General features: G+C 36.2%; 1 protein-coding gene across 1 annotated transcript in view; it reads left to right on the top strand.

Moving 5' to 3' along the window:
• Positions 1-12,611, top strand: part of ADAMTS3 (ADAM metallopeptidase with thrombospondin type 1 motif 3) — a 298,466-nt gene that overhangs the window by 117,263 nt on the left and 168,592 nt on the right. Inside the window, exon 4 of the mRNA XM_037829948.1 lies at positions 10,975-11,131. Within this exon, the coding sequence (XP_037685876.1) occupies positions 10,975-11,131 (157 nt within the window). The remainder of the gene's footprint in view (positions 1-10,974; positions 11,132-12,611) is intronic.

Genomic DNA, 12,611 nt, shown 5'->3' with positions numbered 1-12,611 from the left:
TTAGTCTGCTTTCAGAATTGGGAGGACTGTGGCCAAAGAACGATCAAAGAACCCATGGGTTCTGGAGTGGCTGGGTAATGGGGAGGAGGGTTTGATAGCAATAGTACTGACTCCCAATCAGGGTGTTGGGAAATTGTCAAAATGACTTGAGATGGGGAATGAGGGATGCCATGGTTGGTGTGGTCATGGATTTTTGCACAGATCCCACAAAATGAAGAGTTGCTCTGCACCAAATACTGAAATAGTATTTCTGTTTAGTAAATGTTTGAGTAAGCCTACCTAACGAGGACCCTAAGAGTCAAATGGGGTGTTCCACATCCCTAGGCAATTTAGAGCCTCGCATGCGAACCAGGGGTTGTTTGCTTACTAACACAGACCGTGACTTTCCAATTCATGGTTATCATAGAAATCATAAGTTCTTTTTAACAATGTAAAATTTGGGGAGACAAAAAGAATGGTAGAAAAAGAAAATGATGAGTTAGAGTTAGGAAACTTTAGAATCATGGAAAGTCCTCTTTTGGAAAATCTATATCCCGTTTCTACTTCCTGTATTGGTTCATAGAATATTTCTGGTCACTATGGACTCTCAGCTATGTTCTATTCTGGTAACGGAGGTGTGATTATTTTTCAATCTATGTTGCAAAGCATCTTCCCTGCCACTTGTGTTGAAAGATGCACAACTATTGGCTCATTTAATTATATTCCTGTTAAGTTTATTACAAAAATTTGGTAATGTCAGCACATCTTTGCATTATTTTTCAGTGCTATATCATGTTTTCATTATTAACACAAATTAAATCTTTTGGAATTTCTAGTCTTTAGAGAAGGGGATTGTGGTAGGCACAATAACAGCCCCCAAAGATGTCCTTGTTCTAATCCCTAGGGCCTGTAAATATGTTATGTTATATGGCAAGGGGCATTTAAGGTTGCACATAGAATAAAGGTTGTTGCTGACCTTAGCATAGGGAGATTATCCTGCATAATCTTGGTGGGCTCAGTGTCCTTACAAGGGTCCTTAAAATTGGAAGAGGGAGGCAGAAAAAAAGATTAGTTTGTTCTATGTGAGAAGGTCTCTACCTGCCACTGCTGGCTTTGAAGGGGACACTAACCAAGGAATGAAGGCAGACTCTGGAAGCTGGAAAAGACAGGGAAACACATTGTCCTCTAGAGCCTCCAGAAAACACAGCCCTGCTGACACCGTGATTTTAGGCCAGTCAGACTTGATCTGTAAGATATAAATTTGAGTTGTTTTTAACCACCAATTTGTGGCATAGGTAATTTTTTTTACAGCAGCAATAGAAAGCTAGTATAAAGGCTGATTCCTTTTTAACCTCCAAATGTCATTTTTAGGAAAAATCAAACTGGAAAGAAGTAAAATGGACGGCTGTTTCAATTCAGATTTTGTTGTGTTATTTTTGCTTATTTGATTTCCTTTTTGTTTTACAAAGGAATAAGAGGGAATAAATAAAAGAAAATATGCTGTTTTGATTCAAATATGCCTCCTGCAAGATGAATGAGATTATAGCATGGATATGTGAATTTATTATTATAGATGGAATCCCCCAGTGACATAGAATCAAATACCCAAATTAAAAATAAACAATTTTGTATCCTTGTAATTGTGTGATCCTTGTACTTTACTTACAAATTAAATAAAAGCAAGATTTAGGGTTGTGAACTGTCAGATTTTGCTAAGATGATAATTTATGCATCCTCAACCTTTTTAGGAACATCCATTTATTTTTAAAGTATTGGCTAATGCTAAACATTATTAATACCTTTAATCCTATAATTTATACATTTCCAGAATAAAATGCCTTTTTGTTTTAGATTACCTAAGCCACAATGTTGTCTAAGTTTTAGCTAAAAGGACAGAACTTATATTTTCATTCCACAAGTGCCTATCTCCTTCAATATGATAAAGGGTGTGTGACAGTTTATATGCATATGTACAATAAGATATTGAAAACGAAGAGAAAATGAGACAAGGAAAAGTAATGGCCAAGGAAAGGTCAGTATCCAAAATTCATGGCACGAGATTGTCGTAAAGATAGGATACAATTTGACTCGGAGTTTTCTCACAGACATTTTATTAGTCACGTAATTTACAGTGGTCTATAAAATAAAATGAACCATTTTTTTTTGTAAAACAAAACTGTTCCTGGTATAAAATCTGAGAGGCTTTTTTCCTCTGGATTCTTATATAGTAAATAATGTGTGATATTGACAGCAAGGTCCTCAATAACAAATATACCATTATTACAATAACGAGTTTCCTAGAACTCTTTTTGTGTATCTCCTTCATCATTGGCTGATGTTTTAAAACTCTAGTGTAGCTGAATAAAAGTAATCCAGTGAGGGACCCAAATAATTGTGGCCTATCTTAATAGGGGGGTAGGGATTGGTAGTGGAGAATAGGGAAAATTAGAGGAATAAGACCAGATGGATAGCAAATCCTTTAGTCTTCATGAAATCTTCCCAGAATTTTATTTCTTGCAACCTATATTTTGATAAGAATCAAGCAGCAGAGGATTGGAGGCTATGCTGTTGAATTAAGGAATGAAATGGTGATGTCTAATGTTGATTACCGTTAGGTCCATTTGTTTTAGCAGTTAATTTAATTGCGGGTCAAGAGCGCATAATCTTTTTTGGAAATTTGGGACTCCATCCATATAACTACCTGAGGGGAAGGGAAACCAATCCCTTTCATGGAGGAGATTCTGCAATTACACCTGAATGTATCAGTTTATAGGGGTTATGTTAGACGCTGTTGAGATACAGAAATGATTGAGAAGGATCATTATTGAATAAAATGCCAGCTGAACCCAAATATAAATTTGATTAAACAACAGATTTATATTTGGGTTCAGCTGACGTCTTATTAAGCATCTCATTTCCAGGCACTAGCACAATTAAGACAAATAGTTTTAATAAAAGGTTCATAGTGGTAAGTCCCATATTAACATAAATTGCTGGGGATCCAAAAGAAGTAAAAGTTACTTCTGGCTTTGGGATAAAAGGCAGCTTTATGGAAATCAATGGCACTGCAGATGCATGGGTAAGGGATGTGTTAGCTCCTCCTGAATCTCTGTAAATGTTATCCAAATGCACCACAATTCGAAAACCCGAGGCACTTCTACTTAAATAAATAAATAATGCCTTGGGTTTTTGAATGCAGTTTCAAATCAGTACCCTCTCGCTCTACCTTCCACCCTTTCTCAACCATATTGCCTCACATTCCAGTGCCTCCTCTTAAGAAATTCTGGGGATACCATTCAGGAAAAGTTTGGAAACCGTATTCATATAACATATGTCCATTCTGATGGAAAATAGGAACCAGGAAATGTCTTTTTGGTATATTGATAGAATAAATGTTTGAAGAAGCAATCCATTGAAATGTTGATTCTTAAACTATGTTCCCCTTGAAACTTAGAGGGCTAAAATGGAGTTGTACCATTAAAGTGTAATGATAGTCTTTCTTGATTATTATATTTACATTTATTCTCTTTCTCTTACATTCACACATATCTATAAAGTTTTCTCTGTCTCTCTTCTAGAAATTTAAAACATATTTTTGATTGTCTGTGATAAGACCTAATATAAGATAGTAAAAAATTTAGCACAGAATGATGGATATTTAATTGTAATTGTAATTACATATTTGGTAAGCTTTTCATGGTATACCCAAAAGGGCTATCTGGATTTACTCTCCTTTCACAGATTTTAGAAAAACTGCAATAAAACAACATTTAAATGCCATCATTAAAAATGGGGTGTTTCCATAACATAAGTTTTTAGGATATCAAGCACAACATTTTCAAACAAAATTAGTGTTTTTTGATGGAACTCTTTATAAAATGTATTTAAACTGATTTTCATCTTAAATAAATTAATTTGTACATAATTTGATGTTTTCTGGGTTTCTATGTTCTTTTTTATCGACATACAAAGTCTAGTGTTTTACATTTGTTACAGGGTTTTATAGTTCACAAAGATCACTCATAGACATTATCTCATCTGAAACTCCGTGCATCCCACACCCCTTATTCTGGTTTGCCATTTACAGTCTGATGAGAATTAGAAAACCATCTAACCTAGTTTATTAGAATTGGGTGTTAAATATGGCTGTGAGGACCCCTCCTAGTGAGTAAGGACTGTGGCCTTTGTGATAGCTATTTCCATGCTCAGGGGCTATTTGGCTTTATTCTGAATTCTTGGCAGTGTTTGAGTAGAGTGATGTAGCTGGAAGAGTTGACCAGATGAGAAGGGAATTAGGGGAATTACGAGCTGGCTTTTTAGCATAGATCACTGTTTTATAAATATCCCCTCCAAAATGTTGTCAAAGAACCTGTATGAAGACTTAATCAAAGCATAATGAAATATGTTTAATATAATACACTTAATGCTTTACCAAACATAATAATATTTTAAAAATTAAACTGTTAAATTTTGGAAAATAGTTTGCGAAATACAGAGTATTTCCTGTATTGTTCCATGGGATTATAGAATGGTAAATGTGGAGGGCTTTTGTCATAAAGAGTATTATCTTGTTATCCTGTTAATTAATTAACATTAAAGATGCATTAAAATGATTGCATCTGTGTAAAAAGAATCCCTTAGGATCATATGTTTTCTTACGTGTGACATTTCTAGTTTCTAATTTCTGAGTTAAAAGTTATAAATTTCTGGAAGCATTATAAATAATAATAGTTCTTAGAATGCTATGGTCTGAGACTATAAAATTTTATACACATTGGGTTTTATTCCTGTAAGTCACTCCCTTGTGGTAGATAATAAACGTATCCTGTGAAGTAAAGCTATGGAGACCTCAGTGGGAGTATGATTTATTTAATATTAGGATGGGCAATGCATGGTAATTGAGCTTCTAAGAACATTCATTCAATGCATGACTGAGTAAAGAGTATCTTAGACATATAAAAGAGACTTCAATACGTTGCTACTAGTACTTATGACTCATTTCCCTTATTAAGTATGAATGGGAGATCTTGCCTTAAAGCACAGGCATTTTTAAATAGTCACTCCATTTTTGTTAGCTAGTGAGGGAGAAAAATCAAATAGTGTGGTGGGAAGAGCAGCAGAAGAATCCAGAGTATTCTAGGATCTGAAGTACATGTGGTTTCACCGCCTACACTTTCCTTAATTCTTTGTAATATCTTTTCAGTGCATACTGCTCTAATGAAATGCTTTTGTTCATCTAATTTCTTCTCGCAGTCTTCATCTCGGGTCTTATTTGTTGCAGTTACTTTTACTTTGATAAAACTCTCTGCTCTTTAGATGCTCATTACACTCTTCTCTGTTTTCCACCCATGATCCTTTTGGCCTTTTGTTTTTTATTTCCTTCTAAGATGTTTTATTTTCACTTGTCTATTTGTTACATTGATTTCTTCTCTCACCCTCCCTCAAATGTTAGGCCCTGTCAATTTTTTTGGGGGGGGGGGGGGGGTGGATTTCAAGTAGAGGAAACAGCCAGTGCAAAAGCCCTAAGGAGGAGGCATGCCTGGTGTGTTTAAGGATGAACAAAGATCTCATTGTGCCTGGAGTGGGGGCAGCAAGGGGGAGAGAAAAGAGATGAGGTCCCAGAGTCGATATAAAAGGAATGTCTGATCCAGGGGCCCTGCTGCTTATCTCACCGAAAATAGGTACCCCATAAACTAAAGAATGAAGGCTGTTCAAGGCTGTTCCAGCCACAGTGGCGCCCCAACCCCAAAAGGTGGGTAAAAGCAAGGTCAGATATGTCTATAAGACGAACAACTGAAAAGGCCTGCTCTCCTTAGATAGATAAAGCAGCTGCTTTTCTAAGAAGAATAATGTGCCAAAATCCTAGCAACCTGTCAGCCTAGAAATTGATAGGCACTTGCCCAATAGAGGCACAGGATGCACTCAGCAGATATCCTTCTTCCCCAACACCTTTCCCTCCCCACATGGGTTTTCCTTTAAAAAATGCTGCTCTCAGATAGAGGGCTGGAGCCATTTTTCCTTTCTTTCTTTTCTGATGGCTCCCACCTGCTTTCTTCCTCTAATAAACCTTAAACTCGTTTCTTAAACCATGACTCGCTGCTGCGTTGTGTGGATTCCTGAACAACCTAACAATGGGGAACTGCATGTGGTAGTGTCAAGGTCAAAAGAAGTCCTAGGTGGCTCTTGTAAGGACTTTGTTTTTAACCTTATTGGGAAGGGGAGCCTTTGGAAGGTTTTGAGCAGAGAGCTTACATTTTACGAGGTGTCAAGTATTTATTGTTTCCTTGTAATCACTCTTGGCTTTATTCCTTTTTCTTTCTCTTTTTCCTTTTGTCTGCCCATTGCCACTGATGTCAGCTGGATAATTACATTTGTGTTTGGCTTGCTTATTTTCTAGTCTTTCTTCTCCCTGGCCCTTCATCACCAGATAAATCTTAAAACACCACTTTGTTCTACTCTACTCAACTCTTTTTTTTTTTTTTTTTTTTGGAAGGGGTGGTGTGTTCTCCATTTCTACATGATGTTACATTGCAGTATTAAGGCAACCTAAATTCTCCGTTTCTCTGTTTACCAAAACTGCTCTGCACAGACTCTTCTCTGCATCAACAGGGTTACTCACTGTCCTCCAACCATATTTTTGGATTTTACTTTTTAGAACCTTTGCTCAAGCCTGAATTGGCTCACCTATAATGCCTCTTTCTCTCACTTCACCAGTGTGGTGATTTTTCCATCTTTCAAAGACCATCACAAATCTCTAGAAGTCTTTTTTTACTTCTGTCATATCTCATTCATTCATTTACATATTCATAAAATATTTCTTGAACAAATATTTCGTGCCAACATTGTGCTGATGCTTAAGATTACAAAAGTAAGTTAGAAAAGTTTTTGCTGACAATCCAGTGAGGGAGTCAGAGAATAATAAATATAACATTTGAGTAAAAAACTGAGATTTGTATTAAAGGCCACTAGAGAAAGAACACATTGCTTGGAGTCAGGATATTTGGCTAAGATGAGCCCTAAATTGGATGGGAGTACAAATTTATGTGGTGATGGGCGAACCAGAGTATCATTTCTAAAGAAGTAACATTTAAACTGAGACTTAAAAATGAAAAATAGTCAGCTGAGTGAATTGTGGCATGATGTGGGAGAAGGGGCCTTCTCAGCAGAGTGAACCACATTTTAAAGGCCTGAGCCCTTAAAGACGTTGGGAATATCAAAGGAAAAACAAAACTAAACAAAGGTGCCTAAGACTGGGGCATAATGGTGTGCTGAGAACAGCACTACCTGAGGTTGGTAGGCACAGCCGGATGTTGCAGCGCCTTTTAAGGCTGTGGTTAAGGAGAGTGGTTTTAAGTGCAATGGGAAGCAAGTGAAGAATGATAAGAAAAGGAGTTACACGATCTTATTTGCCTTAGACTGAGACTGCATCTGTTCATCAAAATCCATTTGTCTCTTCTCCCTGGGCATATGGCCAGGTTATATTTCCCAGTCCTCTTTGCAGTTGACTATGAGACATGTGACTGTGTCACATGGAAATAAGTGGAAGTGGAGAATACCACAACTAGGCCTCACTCATAAAAATGTCCCATGTGGGTTTCTCATCCTGTTTTCCCTTTCTGACTGACTGAGCAACCTTGGCAGCCTGTATTAAAATGGCAAAGTGATTGCATTAGTGTGTGGAGTAGAACCCCCTCCTGGCTGACCTAAAACAGACATAAGCTTTTATGTGAGAAAGAAGCACCTGTTGTTTTGAGCCCTTACATGTTTGGTACATTTGTTACCACATCCTACTTTGCCTACATAAGTACAATGGTTTGAAAGGATAATTCTGGCTGCACTGCTCTGTGAAATTGTGAGGCAGTGTTAACAGTTAAAATTGGTTTTAGATAATTTTGGATGTACAATCAACAGTTCCTGCTGTTGGTTTGCTATGTGTAGTGTAGCTGTGGTGAAAAAAAAAACTCACTTGATTTGACTCCCAACTGCCATAATGCTGCTATCTGGATTTTCCATAGCAGGTCTTATTGAATACCTTTACACATGTATTTGATTTATTTAACCGAAGTGTAATCAAGTGAAGGCAAATTAACCATGTCTTTTAAGATTTTTAATTTACTATGGTGGCTAATAGAGTGCACTTATATAATACTTTTTTCATTAAATTTTTCTTCTGTTCATGAAACTATTGGAGGTCATGTGATCTGGCTCTTACCTTGCCATTGATTTGCTTCAACTGGCTTAAATTTTCATTGCCTTCTGAGGAAAACATTTGATTGTGTTTAATCTTGTCTTAACTTTGGTCTAGTGGCAAAGGTATTATTGTGGGCCCTGGGATTTGAATGTTTGCAGTAGATGATGTGGGCTAATCCTCACTGCCATCCCTATCACTTTTATGTGACCACAATAGCCATTGTCCATTGCTCAGAGTTGCTGACTGCTTTAGTGGCCACTGTTTTTATCTAGAGTTAATCTGGAAGAATCATTATGATCATGGAAAGTCTAGAGTTGGAAGCAGTCTTTGTAATCCAAATGCATAATAGTGGGGTCTCTGACAAAGGAAGTGGCAGTAAACATAGAAGGAGGGGAGAAGACTGTACACGAATTTATAGAACATGGCAACTGAATAGATTTGAGGCCAAAAAAAAACTGGAATAAAGAAATACTGATGCTCTCATGCTGATGAACTTCAACTTGTATACAGTATTTAAATATAAATCAGTGGACCTACGCTCTGAGAGAAAGCCATGATGCCATTCATTAATTTGTTTTCTATTTACTGTTTATATTTAGTTTGAGTGTGTTTTATGAACATTATTAATCCATCCATGTCTGCCAAAGGCAAAAGCAGTGACTGTAGAAATTACTGGTAAAAAGAGATGTAAGCATGTAAAAATGCTGAAGAGATTAAAATGGAAATTGAAAAGCATTAGATGTTAAAAGTTGCATTTCTAGAGGGAGAGGACTCCATTGCCAGTAGGAACCATTCTGTAGAAAGTAGGGAAAAAGTAATTGACCAGATGAGCAAAGAATTCCCAAACATTGCAGTGTGTGTCTGGAAGATCAGCAGTTTACTGTTGAATGTCCACTAGTTCATTGTTCACTTAAGGCTAGGAGTTTGTTCAAGAGGGTAAAAACTAAGTATGGTGCAAGAGCTGTGGTGATGTTTTCCTAGCATGACATACACTGTCCCATAGGTTCAAGGGTTATTTGTATGTGCACAACCTCGAGGTGGGTGCAAAAGACACATGGAGACACTATCGCGTCTAAGGATTCTCTGTGAATGGGAAAGAGGGCATGGAGGTACATGATGGTAGAAGTGAGAATGGAAAGGAAGGGACAGATAAATTAACAGAAAAGATTTAGAGCCATATTTGCTGAAAACGTATGCTGTTTGTTAAGGGGCACCTGTTTTAGTTTCCTAGGCTGCTCAAATACCATGAAATGGGTCAGGTTAAACAATGGGGATTTATTTGCTCATGGTTTGATACTGGGAAAAAGTCCAAATCAAGTCATCATCAAGGTGATGCTTTTTTCCCAAAGACTGTGGTGTTTGGGTCTGGCTGCTGGCTATCTTTGGACCTTAGTTTGTCACATGACCAGGAACATGGCAGCCTCTTCTGGCCTTTCCTGGGATCCATTGTTTTCAGCTTCCCGCTGTTCCCTCTGTGGCTTTTTCTCTGTCTGAGTTTCATTCCACTGATAAAGGACTCCACTAATAGGAGTAAGGTCCATCCTGATTGAGGTGGGTCACACTTTAAGTGAAGTAGCCTCATCAAAAGGTCCTACTTACAGTAGGTTGACACCCACAGGAATGGATTAGAGTTAAGAACATGTTCTTCTGGGACATACGATTTCAAACCACCACAGCACCTACCTTTCCTTTCTATGTTGACTGACACCACACTGGCAGAGACATCATCCCAACACGTAGAAGGGGTAAGAAACCCCTTTGATGCCTGTTGTCTGTGAGAGCCAGGGATTGTGTATGTGAAAATACAGAATAAGTTGAGGGTCTCAGAAGAACAATATGACTTACCTCTAATTCTGATATATATATGTTCACCATAATTACAATTTCCTCAGTAACTCATTACTACTTCACCTTTGTTTTCTTAAATAAATGTATTAATATTTAAGTTAATACTATATATTAATGTATGACCTTGAAAATAGTGTATGGGTTGCAACAATTTGACTGTCAGGTATAATGTGGACTTGATCCTCAAAGAACAAATTTTAGATGAAATCATCATCTCTCTTTCACTATAGCCCTACACATTGCTTTGGTCTTTTCTGAATACACAAAAGCTGAAACAGTCAGAAAAAGACAATAAAATAGAGAGGTGGAAAGACTTAAATATAAGGATAACCTTTACAATGATGGAAGAATGAAATGTGAAGTAGAAAATAGTTTATAAAATCATGAAGTTAGATTATGATAGGACAAATATGTGTTAGTTCAAGTTAATAAATACTAGAATTGTGGGGTTTCCACTGAAACATAAGAGAGACTGTTTAAAGGCAGAAATATTTTATGTACTGAGTGCAATACTGAACTCATTCCATAGTGACATGGGAAGATATAAATGAGTTCAAAAAATACTTGACATACATGGACAGCCGCATGGTGAGCTATTAAGGGAAATTAGAGTTGTTCCTTGAGTGTATATGTCCCAGAAGATTTCTTTTAGACACAAAATACTGAGTAGAATATACAAATGAATTTTATTTCTGTAGGATGAAATGTATACATTAATGCTTTTCTTAATTTCTCATTAATATCTTATATGAAGCTTTTATTCCTACACTATATGAATTTTTACTTATATTAATTACTGATACTTAATAACAGCATACCCATTTTAAATTAATAGTAAACTGTGGGAAGGAAAAGCATTAATTTTTGAAAATTGTATTGCCATTTAAAAAGATGTATTTGTGAGCTGAACATGATGGGGATTTCTTTTAAATTAATATATTTTATGCTTTCTCTAGGCTGGAGTGATAAAGAGTGATAATGATGAGTATTTCATCGAACCCTTGGAGAGAGGTAAGCAGATGGAGGAAGAAAAAGGAAGGATTCACATTGTCTACAAGAGATCAGCAGTAGAACGGGCTCCCATAGACATGTCCAAAGACTTCCATTACAAAGGTAGGCGTCTTTGACAAGGCTTACTAATTAAGGTATGATGGAAACTACTGTCCCATCAATTAGAAGAATTTGATTCCTTTGTGCTTTTTTAACATATGGAGGTAGCAAAAGAAGTTGATGTTTATAAATGATGAAGTATGGCTTGTCTTATGTTTTTAATGCCTATGCACTTATGTTATAGGTATTTTATTTCAGTGCATTATTGTATTCCTGATACACTTTTATTTATGATTTCTTTTAAAAGTTTACATTAAAACTACCTTTTCCACATTAAAACTTGTGTAAAAATTTGAAAATATTTGTGCTTTCTAGAAGCATTTAAATTATGCACTATTAACATTATTTTAAAACTTCTATTGGGATATATCAGCATGGAAAAGAGTTGCCTTTTGTTTTAATATCAGTGTGATGAATACGTTTGAAAATAATTACACTATTTGACTTTAAGTTCTAGTTTGCAAAACTTTTTACTGTGTGGAGGCAATAATGAGTCGAATGCTATTTCACTACTTATTTCAAAGTGGGCTGGAACCACGAAAGTTTAGTAAATTATGGGCCATAACGATTTTCTATTTTTGTTTGTTTCAATAAAATCTGAAGGAAACTTGGCATTAAGGAAATGGTCTTATAAGTTAGGTACGGAAATTTCCTTTATGGAAAAGAAAGGAAATTTGAGAATCTATATATTTTGCCACATCTCAAAAAATCTACATTTACTTTGCCAGGTCAGCTTTCTGAGCCTCTCCCTTCTCCTGTGTTCTGTTATCCTTCAGCTTTTTGTTTCTGTGGCTTCCTCTCTATCTGTCTGAATTTCATTCTGTTTATAAAGGACTCCAGTAATAGGACTAAGGCCCATTCTGATTGAGGTGGGCCACACCTTAACTGAAGTAACCTCATCAAAACAGCCTACTTACAATAGATTCACACCCACAACGGATTAAGTTTAAGAACATGTTTTTCTGGGGTATATAGCTCCAAACCACCACAGTCCTCAAAAATCATAGCTGTTTAATCAATACTAGCTATTATTATTATTATTACTATTATTATTATTAATTGTCTTGTGCAAAAGATATACATGTTAGGAATTTTGTTTAAGTTGAAAAGTTAGACATTGCTTGTTTAATGTTGTGAATATATTACTCTTAGTTCTCACTTATGTTTTCATGTTTTAAAAATGCCATTCTAAACCAGAATACTGGTTATGTCAGAGGGTAGATAGTAGGATACAGTGTGTGTGTGTTTCTATAGACTTGATTATTCTATACTGTTATTCTCTGATATCTCTCTGTAGGCAAATGTTAAATGTCTTTTAATAAAGCGTAACCCACATGTCATGAAATTGTATAGGAGTACTGGAAACTAGAGAAGTTACTATGATTGTCTCATGCTTGCTCTGTCATACCCATAATTTCACCAAACTGTGCCCTGTCACTCCATTTCAGTCTCTAAAGGTGTCCTTTTCGATGAATATCAGTAA

The sequence above is a fragment of the Choloepus didactylus genome, chromosome 3 (genome assembly GCF_015220235.1).
Source record: "Choloepus didactylus isolate mChoDid1 chromosome 3, mChoDid1.pri, whole genome shotgun sequence".
NCBI classification, from domain to species: Eukaryota; Metazoa; Chordata; class Mammalia; order Pilosa; family Megalonychidae; genus Choloepus; species Choloepus didactylus.
Note: the sequence above shows the minus strand (reverse complement) of the source record. Positions and strands in the feature narration are given on the sequence as shown.